Source organism: Triticum urartu, chromosome 3A (genome assembly GCF_056163025.1).
Source record: "Triticum urartu cultivar PI428250 chromosome 3A, HENAU_Tu73, whole genome shotgun sequence".
Lineage (NCBI taxonomy): Eukaryota > Viridiplantae > Streptophyta > Magnoliopsida > Poales > Poaceae > Triticum > Triticum urartu.
Genome location: NC_141875.1, coordinates 32536700 through 32551574, shown reverse-complemented (window position 1 = coordinate 32551574; position 14875 = coordinate 32536700). Strand labels below are relative to the sequence as shown.

The 14875-nt window shown below is 45.9% G+C and overlaps 2 protein-coding genes across 4 annotated transcripts; one reads left to right on the top strand and one right to left on the bottom strand.

Moving 5' to 3' along the window:
- The first annotated feature begins 2152 nt into the window (after window positions 1-2152).
- EGY2 (ethylene-dependent gravitropism-deficient and yellow-green-like 2) lies at window positions 2153-6738 on the top strand. Of its 2 annotated transcripts, none has more exons than XM_048705555.2 (14): window positions 2153-2397; window positions 2503-2644; window positions 2836-2937; window positions 3023-3124; window positions 3210-3308; window positions 3392-3451; window positions 3678-3785; window positions 4054-4128; window positions 4223-4328; window positions 4471-4564; window positions 5038-5191; window positions 5575-5782; window positions 5905-6065; window positions 6200-6738. In XM_048705555.2, exons 1-14 carry the CDS (start codon window positions 2225-2227, stop codon window positions 6452-6454), a joined length of 1839 nt encoding a protein of 612 aa, XP_048561512.2. In that variant the 5' UTR covers window positions 2153-2224; the 3' UTR covers window positions 6455-6738. The 2 variants fall into 2 exon arrangements, with proteins under 2 accessions (XP_048561512.2, XP_087402277.1); XM_087546151.1 differs by having other exon boundaries at window positions 2154-2397; window positions 2817-2937.
- A 188-nt stretch (window positions 6739-6926) lies between these two features.
- On the bottom strand, window positions 6927-12109 carry LOC125542500 (flocculation FLO11-like protein). Of its 2 annotated transcripts, XM_048705553.2 has the most exons (5): window positions 11601-12109; window positions 11351-11465; window positions 9617-9731; window positions 7486-8703; window positions 6927-7400 (listed from the first exon to the last, which is right to left on the bottom strand). In XM_048705553.2, the coding sequence occupies exons 1-5, from the start codon at window positions 11836-11838 to the stop codon at window positions 7158-7160; spliced, it is 1929 nt and encodes a 642-aa protein (XP_048561510.2). In that variant the 5' UTR covers window positions 11839-12109; the 3' UTR covers window positions 6927-7157. The 2 variants fall into 2 exon arrangements, with proteins under 2 accessions (XP_048561510.2, XP_087402276.1); XM_087546150.1 differs by having other exon boundaries at window positions 11351-12103.
- Window positions 12110-14875: the final 2766 nt, after the last annotated feature.

The following is a 14875-nucleotide window of genomic DNA, read 5'->3' as shown; positions in this document are numbered from 1 at the left end:
CGCGCCGAAGCCCACCACTCCACAACCCTCTCTTGCACCGGAGGCAGCAGAGCCAGATTGATCCCAACCCTTAAGAAACACTGGAACCAAAGTTGCCTTGCGAACGCACATTCTAGTAGTGTGATCCACCGTATCATCCTCTTGATCACACAAAAAGCATGGTGAGCTCTGGTCCTGTAATCCGTGCCTGAGACGTTTGTCCGCCCTTTGATGCCTTGAGGAGACCTTTAAAAATGAGAAATAAGGTGTGTGCCTTTGCCATTACGCCATCATGACTTCTTCCTCTACCGATGTTGGGGGACACATCCTTGTCATACAATTGTCACGGACATCGCTCTTCATCTCACGCCGGTTATCGTGATATTAAGGATGTGCGTGTCGCTTCATGCTCACACTCAACTCCTCCCTCCCCATTTGCCATCAGACCCCTGGTCCTCACAAGTGAGGTCTGTTTTAAGAACAGTTTTATACACAACAATCTTATGGTGGTTTGTTTGGTTCACCAGTAGAAAAATGACCTAAGGTGAGACACATTAGTCCCGGTTTGAACGGCTATGCATTAATGTCGGTTCGTGTTGAACATTTAGTACCGGTTCGTGCCACGAACCGGTACTAAAGGGGTGGTGGCAGGCTGGCATCAGGCCGGGGCCCCACGATCACCTTTAGTACCGGTTCGTGGCACAAACCGGTACTAAAGGGCTATCGGTTTGTGGCACGAACCGGGACTAAAGGGGTCTGACCTATAGTCCTGGTTGGAGACACAAACCGGGACTATAGGGCAATTTTCGAACTCTAGCCCCCCCCCCTACCCCGTGTATCGCCATTTCAGTTTAGAAAAAATCAAAAGAAAATGATAAAAACTTCAAAAAATAAAATCCTTCAAGAGGTAGTTATATTACTACATCTACTAGTTGGGAAAATTTGAAAACTTAAATTTGGACATGTTTTGCAAAAAGCGTAGGGAAAATGTAAAACGGCTATAACTTTTGTATACGATGTCGGAAAAAAACGTATAATATATCAAAAAATTCAGCACGAAAATCCGCATCCGATGGAGACCGCCTACGGCCTGTTTGCAATTTTTTAGAATCCTCAGATTCCAAAAGGAAAAAGATATGGTCAAATTTCAGTTTTTTTAAAAAAATTTGGTTAAATCTGGTCAAACTACTTATTCAAGAAGTATTAATGTTACTACATAATTATTCAAGAATATTAGTGTTATTAAATAATTATTTCATTTTTTTGAATTTTGGTCAAACTATGGTAAAACTGTGGTCAAACTTATTCAAGAAATATTAGTGTTACTAAATAATTACTGTTTTTTAGAATAATAGTTTCAAACTCAAACGGTGAAACGTGTGACCTAATGCTCAAGCTAAACTGCTAAGGGTTAATAGGATTGACAGCTTACATTTGTCAGGAAAACAACAAGTGCAGACTTGGAATGTAGGGGAATAGAACTCCGAAGTTAAGCGTGCTCAGGCTGGGGGAGTGAGAGGATGGATGACCGGCCGAGAAGTTAGGCGATTTGGAATGAGTGTTCCACACTTGAGCAGTTAAGAGAGGTGATTAGAGACTAAATCATCAAATAGTTCAGAAAAATTAAAAATAAAAAAATCAATTTTTTTTTCCAAAATTTTCAAAAAAAATCCTTTATTATCAGGGCGCGAGCTCACGCCACGTGGTGACACTTTAGCGCTGGTTCGTGCCGAATCGGTACTAAAGGCCCTTACGAACCAGTTTTAAAACTCCGTTTTCTACTAGTGGTTGCTCACCCTAACATATTTAGCTACTAAGCCACATTGAGACTGTGTGCTTACAGAAGGCTTCTTCCGCCTTCTCAGCACCCCCTTGTGGATAAGAACGAGAGGTACGTTATTTTCCAGCAAAATTGTTGGCGGTCTGTCTGATTCTAGGCAATCGCATAATTATTTGGTTTTTTAAAACCAATCGTGCGTATTAGTATTTGATCTCTAATTATCATGAGAGATATTTTGTTATGGAAAACTGAACTTAGATCCTTTTTGAATGCATCATCGGATGATACGTGCAATGCAAATGCATGTACAAAATCACTGGAAGATTGTAGCTTTGAGATTCGTGCTGATGCCAGATCGCAGCCGCAGAAAAGATCTCTTAACTTTTCTTCTCCATCCGTTTCCAAGAGGAGAGAAAGAGATAAGGCGCGCGCGTCCTCCCCGTCCCCGCTCACGACTCCACGGCCATGAGCTCTTCTTCTCCTCGCCCGCCGACGTCGCGGGCCGCGTCGCCGTACGGGTGCTGCTGCCACCGCCCGCTCCTCGCGTCCACCTCCGCGCCGACCAGGAGCAGAGGCGCTCGCCTCGCGCTCACGCTCAGCTCCTCGTCCCTCCCGCTTCCGGCCGGCCCTCGCAGCAGGTGAGCGGCGTTTCTTGGTTTCTGACTGTCAGGGACGTGAAGCTCCATGCCGTTTCCTGGATTTCTCATCACATCCGTTGCACGATTTCATGGCGCTAATCCAAGGTCGAGGAGCCGGAGGGTGGCATGCCGTGCGGCCGACGAGCCTGGGCCAGCCGCCAGCAATGGCGACGAGGCTGTGGATGATGCTCCATCGCCTCCAGCCGACAGTGTTGTCCAAGCAGATGCAGCTGCAGAGACAGATAATGTAATCATCCTTGCTTTTACGGTTTCTCAAATTCAGTCTCAACTCTGAAATGCACTGTGCCTTACTTACCAGATGCCAGAGCATCTTGCAGTGTGTGAATTTTTATGTCTGTTAGACCTAGAATCCTAGCTAGATGGATGGACATGCAAGTAACTGAACTATAATTATCTAGCTTTCCCATGCCTCACCAGACGAAAGATGAATCCCCGAATGCAGAGCCGCTAAACTCCGCTCTCACATCGCTTCAGAACATCGACCGGTATGCTAAAGCAGCCGCTGACAGCGCCGCGCAGGTACGCTCGTAAGGATCTAGTTCATGCCAGAAAGGCATTGGGAACGCCATCATAGTAGCATGTCTGATATTCTGTTAAAAAACAGACGAAAGATGAATCCCCCAATGCAGAGCCGGTAAGCGCCGCTGTCAAATCACTTCAGAACATCGACCGGTATGTCAATGCAGCCGCTGACAGCGCTGCGCAGGTATGCTCGTAGTGATCTAATTTATTCCAGAAAGGCATTGAGAGCGCCATCATTGTAGCATGTCTGATATTCTGTTAAAAAACAGACGAAAGATGAATCCCCGAATGCAGAGCCGGTAAGCGCTAGCGACACGGTTCAGAGCATCGACGGAGATGCTACTGCAGCCGCTGACAGCGCTGCGCAGGTACGCTTGTAGTGATCTAGTATAGGCCATAAAAGACATTGAGAATGTAGTCATGACATGTCGGATATTCTGTTCAAAAACAGGAGCAGCTGGTGGAGGTTGATGTTAATGTTGCTAGTGGCTCTCCTTTGCCTGGAATGAAGGTAACCGCTGTTTCCGTTTCAGTTTTCTTGGTTTGCATGTTCAGAAGTTGAGTGAAACTTCAGAAATCAAAGAGATATGCTGCTTGTTCCACATAATCTCTATGGTAGGGTGGTTATTAATAGAGAATTCTTTTTAAATTTTTTGACTGTTCGATGTTTCTGAAATCTGAAACCCGATGAGGTAGTGAGCCTTCTTGTTTACCTCCTAAAACTCAATGATATGCAGCAACAACTTGAAGAAGCTGTGAGTATCCCCAAGGCTACAGTAGACATTCTAAAGGATCAAGTTTTCAGTTTTGACACGTTCTTCGTGACCAGCCACGAGCCTTACGAGGTGAGCTTCTCAGATGCCATGGTTTATCTTCATGTTCATACAGCAGATTTTATTAGTAATTCCAGTGAAATATCAACCTCACTAGCAAGTTGCAATTTTTTGTTTACTAATTGTGTTTCTGAAGTAGCATCCACAATCAACCAAATATTCTGTTAAACTGATCATGTACTATATGATTCATATTCTCATTTCAAATGACAGCATGTAAAAAGGCATCAAATGCTCAAAATGACAGATTGTTATTGTTGCCTTCACTTTTGTACATTAGGGTGGAATACTATTTAAAGGGAACTTGCGTGGTGTGCCAGCCAAAAGTTTTGAAAAGATCACAACTCGACTAGAGGTAACAAGATACTCAAAAAGTAGATCCTTTCACAGATATATGTGTACAAATATGTGAATGTTCTGATCTGTGTGCTGCTCCCGGTTATCCACAGAACAAATTTGGCGATGAATTTAAGGTTTTTCTTCTCATCAATCCAGAGGATGAGAAGCCAGTTGCAGTAGTTGTACCTAAGCAGACAGTGGAGCCTGCCACTGGATGTAATAATTCTTTCCTCATAGTCGACGCTAAAGGAATTGGTCAAATATCTTTCTTATGTCAGGCACCCAAAATTTTGCATTACTATGTCTGCGTTTAGTTTTAAAACTTGCTGATCCAACTGTCGGTAAATTAAATTTTCAGCTGTCCCAGAGTGGGCTGCTGCTGGTGCGTTCGGAGTAGTTACCATCTTCACTCTGTTGCTTCGGAACGTACCTGTCCTTCAGGACAACTTGCTGTATGAGGTTTCTCTTCCATTTTTTCACCATTTTGCTTTGTCTTCTGTTCTGATAATTGTTGATTTCTTTGTACTATAAGAATTTTAAGGTACTACAAAGTTGTACTAAAGCTGCGACAAGTAATATGGATCGGAGGGAGTAATTCATTTACAGTTTCTCTAGCTTGATGTCATCTTCGAATGGCAGTGTGTGCTTATACCTTTGTGTTAAAACAACTTTGAAGTCTCATCTGGGGCCAAATGATGTTATCTAGGCACTTGGCAATATGATGCAAAACTTCTGTCTTCCTCATACTTTAGCATTCCAAGTGCACGTGAAATTTGTTTTGCCAATTACTTTAGTTATGCATCTCGATTCATGCAATAATTTCCACTGATTCCTTTACTTCGGAAAACAGAACTGTGTATTTCCTCATATCATAAGCCAGACAATAATAGCCTGCTACTTCTTCTAACGAGATATTCTTCTCCAGATCAACATTTGATAACCTTGAGCTATTGAAAGATGGACTTCCCGGTGCCCTGGTAACGGGACTCATAGTAGGGGTTCATGAAATTGGACACATCCTCGCTGCTAAGGATGCTGGGGTCAAGCTTTCAGTACCATATTTTGTTCCTAGCTGGCAGGTAAGTTGCAAGCCTACAATTTCACCTAAGGAGTGTATATTTTTAATTGTTAGAAATTGTGCCTAGCTTAAAAAATTGCCATTCTCTATAAAAAGGAAAAAAAATCTTGGATGATTTCCTTGCTTACTTGTTTCCTTTAATTATATAACATGCTATCCCAGATTATGAGACAAAATTAGAAGAACTTTGTTTAACTTTCTTCTGTTTGTATTTCCTATTTGTAATGCAAAAGCAATGTTTGATCTGAAATGTGTTCTTAGCGGCCTTCTAGAAATATAGGAATATTGGGAGATAGATCATAGCTTTGGCAGTAACATTCATTTTTGCACCATTCCAGGCTTATCTACTTGACTATGAGTATCTCATTTTTGTGTTTTCTGTAGATAGGATCTTTTGGTGGCATCACCAGAATAGTCAATATTGTACGCAATCGCGGGGACCTGCTCAAGGTAGCAGCTGCTGGACCGGTTGCGGGGTTTTCGCTCGGATTTGGTCTTCTTCTGCTGGGCTTCACGTTACCTCCAAGTGATGGTCTTGGTATCATCGTAGATCCCGCCGTATTTCATCAATCATTTCTTCTTGGTGGTCTTGGTAAGGATACTGAAACTACGCATCATCCTCGTTCTGTATGTACTGAGTTCTGAACTGCATAAAAACCTTTTGAACTATGCAAACAGTGTTTAATTTGATATTGTCTTTTCTTGGTACTATAGCAAAGCTTATTCTTGGAGATGTTCTAAAAGAAGGAACACAGCTATCAATCAACCCACTGGTTTTGTGGGCTTGGGCTGGTCTCCTGATCAACGCCATTAACAGCATCCCCGCAGGAGAGCTCGACGGCGGCCGCATAGCGCTCGCCATGTGGGGAAGAAAGGTAAAGATGCTGCTGCTCAAAGAATAAACAGGATGGAAGGCTACCTGAAGCTATGAAGAACTTCTGTGCTTGCTTTTCTCACCCTTGACTTGCAATGCACCCTCTGATGAACCCAAACTTGTATTTTGCAACAGGTATCATCCCGGCTCGGCAGCGTCACCATTGCATTGCTCGGGCTCTCGTCGCTCTTCAGCGACGTGGCGTTCTACTGGGCGGTGCTCATCTTCTTCCTGCAGAGGGGTCCGATAGCTCCCCTCTCCGAGGAGATAACGGAGCCCGAGAACATCTACATCGGCCTCGGCGTCGCCATTTTGTTCCTGGGGCTGCTGGTCTGCCTACCCTACCCATTCCTCTTCGACCCTTCGCAAGTTACTGATTTCGACTTTTGACAGAAGAGTTTCGAAACTCGCCGCGGCTTCTCTTCCTCCAACTGTATCTGTGAGATGTTTTGCCATCTTTGCAATTCCTTGTGATCATAAGAATAGCTTGGAGCCTTTGATGCTCCAGTGCTCCTTGCAGTAGCAAAATAAAAAAGCAGGAGTTTTTTCTTGTGGTAGCTAGTGAAGTTCACCTTGTATCAGAGTAGAACAAAAAATAGTTCAGTTCATTACTCCGGCTGTAACTGTTCATCTGTTCAATTCTGCTGATGAGTTCATGACAGGTTTTTGCAACATTTCAGTAGTATTAATGTAGCAGCCCTGACATTATGGGATTCTACATTCAGCAAGATGAGCTACCATAACTGGCAACTCCAAAATCATATACTACTTCAAATAAACAGCTACCGAATTTACATTGCGATACAACAAAAGTCAACACAGTTCAGCCAGTGGGGCATGCTTCGCTACCAGCATAATGAACTGGTCGAAGAAAGAACATATAAAAGACGGATCCTTCTCAATGATAACATAAATGGATTAACATTGGACATGGAGCAGCCCACATGGCATAAATGAATGAGCATTGGACACTCAAAGAACCTACATATGAGAATAGAGCTCATCAGAGATGATCTTCAACACTGGCGCTCTTAACATTTTGTGGTCGTGAAAATTCATCAGAGACAGAACTTTGTACTAGCAAAGAGGCAAATCATCGTGCATAATGTCCTGCTCTATCGCTGCACAGCTCATCGTCAATGTCGATGCTGTCAAAGCACATCAGGTTGTTGTTGACGCTCGGCTCCGAGCTGGCGTTGCTGCTAGTTGCAAGAGGGGAGTCTGATACACTTATCGGTCTGCCCCTTGTGGATCCAGACCGGCCGCTATGCACAGATGATGCTGGAATGCTCGTCATAAGAGGCCGTAGATTGTTTGGAATGCTGCGCCGTATGTCCTGCGTGCAAAAATTACACCTCAGATTTAATTTAACTAAAAGGAGTTTTTGGTGTTCACTAAACTGAGAGAAATAAATTAATTACCATGTGCCGAAGTGCCATGTCCAGTGACTTCTTTGACAGTGACCGACCGAAGCCAGAGCTATCTGGAGAATTTAATGATTTTCCAGACAAACTATTGAGACTGGATCTTTGATCATCATGTTTTGGAGGAGCTAGTCTTCTCATGTTCACTACCCTCTCAACCATCTTATTGCCCATCTGAACTGGGTTCACGCTGTCACCTCCGTTAAGATGTGATCTTCTCACTGCCGGCATGGAACTCCCTGAAGGCACACTGCCATTTGATGTCCTCCCTCTTGAAGGAGAGCAAGACTGGCGTTTCGGTCGAGCAGCTGGCCCAGGCTCCACAGAGGAAGATCTAGAACTAGGTGCGCCAGGCCTACCCCGAGTAGCAGAGGTTGGTCTTTCCGGTAGCGACGTCCTCAAATTTGGAGGTGCATCAAGTGAGAAGCCAGGCATTTCAGATGGTTTCCATGGTCTTGATTTGACAGTAGGTGAGCTGCCCCTTGAAGGTGCTGGCGCTGTTGTTGTTGCTGGCAATGCAGAACTTTTGGGCATTGTAGGTCCTGGTCTAGAGATTGAGGAGGATCGAACTGGTCCGGGCAAGTTACTGTGCTGGGCGTGGGTAGGAGGGGCAGAAGACCGCCTTGTTGGGGTTGATGACCTTGATGCAGGCTTGCTTTGTGCTGGTAAGGAGGGCCTTGACAAAGGTGTAGTTGACCTAGTAGCAGGCATTGATGATCTTGAAGTAGGCGTTGATGATCTGCTAGCAGGTGCTGATGCTCTGCCTGAAGGAACTGATGTCCTGGTAGCAGTAGCAGGGCCAGATGTCCTGGTAGCAGCAGCAGGGCCAGATGTCCTGGTAGCAGCAGCAGGGCCAGATGTCCTGGTAGCAGTAGCAGGGCCAGATGTCCTTGATGGAGTTGTTGACCTTGATGAAGGCAGTGCTGACCTTGTTGAAGGGAGTGTTGACCTGGAAGTGGGCGTCGACGATCTTGGGGCAGTAGGTGCAGTCTTGGCAGGCAGAGTTGCCCGAGCATTGGGAGATGAAGGTCTTGAACCTTTGGATGTGGCGGTCGATGCAGCACGTCCAGTTGGTGTTGAAGGTCTTGAAGAATTAGACGTAAGCCCTCCAGATGATGTCGGCCGACGAGTTGTCGCAGCTGAGTTTAAGCTGTTTGATGATGTTGTTCTCAATGGATGTGTGGTTCTTGATGGAGGATCTGGATGATTGGCCAACTAAAATACCATGCAAGAGCACACAGAAAGAAACTTATGAGTACAAATTATATTTACAGAACTCAATGGAACCCCAAAACTAGATTCTAAAGAACATCTTAACCACTGTACCGACATAGGCAAGTAAAATCTTCAGTCCAATACATCACAGATGGATCAAAGGTACTAATATCTCTGAGATAAATCCATGAAGCTTGAGACAATAGATAATAAGTATATGGAGAGCTTGTCTGCTTGAAAATCCAAAATAATTCGGAAGACACAAGGAAGTATACTACCGTAAAAGTGGTGTACAGATTCAATTAGATCATACTTCGCATCCAGCATGAGTGGAAGTTTGTGGAGTTATGTGGATTGCTGAGAAGTTCACCACAATAGGTAATCATGTAGAAACCAGGTAATGCTCATGTTCCAATGGCTCACCCTTGATTTTAAAAAGAAATTATTGAAGAGTACTCATCATACTTAAAAGGGTAGTTTACCCCCAAAAACTAGATTCTAGAAGACTTCTTAAAAATGGAAATAATTAATTACCAACTCCGTAAAAATATAGACAAGTAAAACTGTTCAGTCAAATAATAAAATGCTATCTCTGAGATAAAAAAAAATCCACTAACCAAAACTCAGAAGTGCTATCTCTGAGATAAAAAAATCCACTACGAAGTTATGAGACGAGGAAATATTATCTTGGAGATAAATCCATGGAGAGCCTGTTTGCTTGCAGATCCAAAATAATATCCGTATACTATAAAGTGGTGTACGATATTATAAAGTGGTGTACAGATTCAGCTAGATCATATCACTTTATATCCACCGCATAGCAGGTTTGTGAATTATGTGGGTTGACGAGAAGTATTCACCACAATAGGTAATCTTGTATAAACCAAGTAATGGTCATGTTCCAATGGCTCACCCTTGATTTCAAGGAGTTCTGGCGAGTCTTTGGTGATCCTGTTTGGCTCACCGGAGACCTTTTTGGCGCAGCTTCATGAGATGGGAAGAGTGGAGTTCCAGGTGGAGTGAGAAGCCTGAAAGTGAACAAGTTCATTGGTCAGGAAGGTCAGTAAAATACTCTGAACTGCAGCCCAGCTGTGCTCTCTAAATAAAATGTACGGTGTAGCAGAATGAACTTAAAAAACTTCAAAACCACGAGCAACAAAAGGATCAAATGTGTAACATGCACCAAAAGGACCCATTTATCTTGCACAGTGTCTGATATTGAGCACTTTGAATGAAAGAGATGGGCAATGAGTAGCTGAATTATAAAATGCCCACTCAAATCCATTTCACGACTCATGCTAAAACATGTCACTATCACTAAGTAATTGCATCCCTACAAAGTCAAGCAACCAATCAAGACAAGTATCATGTGAACTTGTTCCATAGTTCACCTGCCACCTACCAACAACCAATCACCACCAAACAATCCAATAGCCCTCTAAACAAAAAGAATATGCTTCAAATGTTAAATGGCCGCCTAGAGATCTAACACTCACACACCCGCTGGCAAATTAATGATTGGACAGGCATTAAGGACAAAAACCTTAGCAGATAAGTCCAAACATGACAATCAAGTACACTTCAAATCAACTAGCGCTAAGCTAGGTAGCTTGCTGGGGCTAAGGTATTGAATGTTGAAATTTATGTGTCCGGCACCAAACTATTTCAGCTGCGTACAAAAAAACAATGAAATCACAGAAAGCTCACGACATGATGGACTCACTAGCTAACCAACCAAAAAAGCAAAGAGAAGAAGCTGGGGCCAACTAAAGCTCAACAAATTGACAACTCCACAAACAAAAAGAGCTTTCCAGAAGATCTCGCAATCACCTAAGACCCAGCCCATCCGGATTGCACGTCCTAAAGCGCAATAGCTAAAAGAAAAGAGCGCAACCTGATTACAACACATTAACAAGGCAAGCAATCAAAGAAAGAAGCAGCAGCTAAGGGAAACAAGGGAGCCAACTGTTCGTCCAACAACCAGCTAAGAAGACCCAACCTTTCCAACAATAACAGCTAAACTCTAACTAACGGCACCGAATCCATCCAGGAGAAAGCCAGGCTTTATGGTTTAGCATTCAGGTTTGGTAGTGTGGAGCGTAGCAGCGGCAGCTGAAAGCACATTTTGCTATGCAAGCCAAAATCTTATATACACGTAGATCACTGCACATAAATAAAACTAACAGCATGGGGCAAAAGCCAAACTTTATGGTTTGGCATTCAGGTTTGGTATTGTGGACCGTAGCAGCAGCTGAAAGCACATTTTTCCTTGCAACCCAAAATCTTGCAATACACAGCATAGTACATTAATGTAAGTACAAATTAATTTGCAGTACACGGTAGTATTAATGCAGCTCCGAATTGAAGGATGGGGCCTCCGGTAAGACCATCTGGAACAGAAGCCCTCAATTAGCAATGCTCGGAAACCCCCTACCCCTACCCCCACCTACATTGCCAAAAGAGTGGAGGCTCAGACTTTGGGGTACCAACACCAACCAATCGGCAGCTTCAATCCGGCTAAATGTAAATTGAATTCACAACGGTGAAGTCCAGATTAGGCCGCAACCTTGTCCCACCAATGATTATGTTGCCCGTAGCGGAAAAACCACAAATTTGTCAGTGAAAGGCAGGCAATGGGGGCACCTACCAGTCGTAGTCGCTCTTGTCCCCGGCGTCGGAGTGGAGGAAGTCGTCGGCCCCGCCGGGAGCCCGCCTGAACCCGCCGGCCATCCTGTACGCCGGCGCCGGCGCCGCCCTGGGCTCTGCGCCCATAAACCCAGACCAAAATGGATAAGCTAGGGTTTTCGCCAAAGGGGAAAGAAAACGGCAGCAAAATCCCCGATAGGGGGACGGACGGGTCCGGACAGGGAGCGTGCGTCGGGGCTCGTCGTCCTTACCGGCTGGTGGCTGCGGCGGAGGCGGCGGCGGGGAGGGGTCGAGCAGCAGCAGCCCGTCCGCGTCCGCGTCCTCGCCGTCGGCGGCGAGCAGCATGTCGGCGGCGGCGCCGGCCCGCTCCTTGTCGCGGCGGCGCATCTCGAGGAAGAGCGCCAGCTCCTCGTCCTTCTCCCGGATAACGGCCCCCAGCGTCCTCCCCCCGCCGGCGCCGCCGCCCTCCGCCATGGCCACCCGGTGCATCGCTCCCGATCCGCCCCCGCGCGTCACCCCGCCGCCCGCCGCATTGCCCCGGCCAGATCTAGCGCGAGCGCGCCCTGCCCGTGTGGGTATCCTCTCCTCGGTGGGGGGCGGGCTGGGGATTGCCTGCGTGGGCGCGCCCGTGAGCGTGGGCGAGCGAGAGGAGAGGGGAGGAGAGGAGGAGCAGCAGTGGGAGTGAAGCGAACGGCAGAGCCAAGGGAAAGGTCTCTGCTTTGCTTTCAGGTGAGAGTCAAGGAGGAGGCTTTGTGGATTTGAATTTGGTTTGGGGGTTGGGGTTAATTAATTAGCGGCCTCACTCGGCCTGGACCGTTTGAAATCCATCCATTTGTGTTGTTTTGAAATAATAAAATGGCCGAGGGGGCCTGGACTGTGGTGCTCAATCTGGTCCATGGAGGGGTAAATGCTATGTGCACACCATTTGCCTTCACTGTGTGGAGTGGCAGTGAAGTGAAGTCATCTCGAGTCCACTTGTCCGCCACGATTAGACTTCCACATCTTCTTTGATGAAATAGAAGTTTATGCCTCCTTTGGTTCAAAGGATAAGTGGGGAGAAATCGTAAGAATAGAAAATTTTCATATGAAATGGCGCCTTCGCGCTGGCGCGTTGCGGCGAGCGAGCCATCCAAGACGTGGGTTGCTAAGGCGGTGCGCATGTAGGCCCACCTAGTCTACTCATAATCTCTTCCCTCGAATGTAGGGTGTGCCGTTCTAATTTTCGGTTAAGTCTTTGTCTGTTTCTCCCATCCCTCGTCTGGATTTCACGGGGGGCCCTCCCTGCATTCCAGTAATAAGAGCATCTCCAATAGCTTGTTTATATAAATGTCTATGCTCGTTTTCCATGACGTGAGCTCAAAACAGGCGTCCAACAGTTTGTCTATATGATCGTCCAAATATACACATCCTCTAAATTGGCCTCGACAATGTCCATGCCTGGACAATGTGAAGGCGTTGTCTAAACTCAGCTGCAGTCATGATTTCTTCCTCTCCCTAGCGATGGCCCACCTGTCATGGTCTCTGTATATAGACATTCTGATGCAAAACTGGATGTGTATATGAGGGAATCTTTTTAGACCATTGTCTATATGAATATATAGACATCCAAATATACACATGCTATTGAAGATGCTCTAAGCCCCCACCTAATCTATGAAGCACGGAGGGGAGGGGGGGAGGGGGTGCGCACTTTCCTAATTGGGGGAATTGAACTTGTCGGAAAGTAAACGCCTCACAAGTGAGCGCGAGTTAGAGAAAAACACATGGATCTTCCTATCCATTTGGATCTCCTTTTCAAATTGCTACTCATGAAGAGGCTAATATCCTGAGTAGCACAATAACATGTTAATTATACTAGTACATTTTAATGTGGTTTGACTTTGATTCGGCCATTTTTTTTTCAAGATAAACTTTTGATCTATTCATCTTCAATCATGGTAGTACAACGAATACTAAAAATAATAAAAATTACATGGAAGCGAGCCGAAGGCGCGCCGCTGTCATCGCCCCTCCCGCCGGAGCCAGGCAAATCTTGTTGTAGTAGACAATCGGGAAATCGTCGTGCTAAGACCCCGTAGAACCAACACACTAGAACAGCAACCGCCGCCGATGAAGAGTGTAGATAAGAAGGATCCAACCTGAAGACAAACAAACAAAGACGAACGATGAACAGATTCGAGCAAATCCACCAGAGACACACCTCCACACGCCCACCGACGATGCTAGACGCATTAGCGAGACGGGGACTAGGCGGGGAGACATTTATTTCATCTTCAGCGAGTCACCGCCGTCTCACCTTCCTGAGTAGGACACAAATCCTAACAAACCTAAAAAAAAAATCTAAAAACGGAGCCCTCCCACCGGCAAGGGCCGGGATCCACTCCATCCCCATGGCTCTAAGGCCACGATAGACGGGACGGACCGATGCCGGCGTCGACGGGAGGCAGAGAAACCCTAGTTTTTTTTTGGATAGGTGGCGGCTGGCTAGGCGTCTCGCCTGTGTCTCAGAGGTGCGAGGCCTTATTCTATTATTCAGATTGATTCGACCATATTTGTTATTGATTCCTGCGTTTCTTCTGTTCCTGTGAACCAAACATGCAAGTTTGCATTTTTTTAATGCCTTTCAATCCTCTATTTTACATATGGCCTAGAGGTAGAGGGTCTCGCGGACATTTTCACATCATGTGCAACAGAAACATTGATTCGGCAAAAATGTTGCTCCAGTGTTGATTCGATCTGTATATCCCAACTATGCCCACATTATTACTTTTAATACCTATAGTAAACTTTTTTTAGTAAGGGGGCACTATTAAGCATTATAAACGTGCTGTGTTTTCGATAGCAAAATCAAGGAGCATAATCATTTTGGTCCGGACTCACTCGCGTGTGGGCATGCCAATTTCAGCTTGGCCCTTCTCCAGCCTCAGCACACGAGGCCAGGGCTGTAGCTATCCACTGACTGTAGGCCCACCGCCCAGCGTACACACCTATCACCGGCAGCCACGTGCCGTCCAACCGAGCGAGGCGACCGGACAGCGGGAGGCCAGCCCCACGCGTGACGCACTGCCCTGTCTCGTCTCGGGCATTTTCGCACCGGACGCCCAGCTTACCCTTTCGGCGACGCACAGGTGGGTCGTTCCGCGTGACCCGCCTGTCAGTGCGTGGGTTACGGCCGGAGCTCTGTGAGGCGCTACGGCGCTTGGCCTTTCTGGGACGTCAGCGCCGTGTGCCTGCTCCACCTGATGAGATCTGTGTTGTTACACGGTCGGATTTGTCGGTTTTGCCCCTCGTTTCAAATTGTTCGCGCCTGGTTCGGATGGGAACCGCTTGTAATTTTGTGTGAGAGCGGGCAATTACGTGAGACTTTAGTCCTGGGGCAAATGAATTCTATAGGATTTTTGAAGCGTTAGAATCTTTATGATTTTTTTCTACATTGGTCGCTTGATTCAAAGAAATACCGAGCAGGACTACATCTTAAGATTGAGGAAGTCACCACAGACACCTCGTAGTCGACGAGAACATCTCC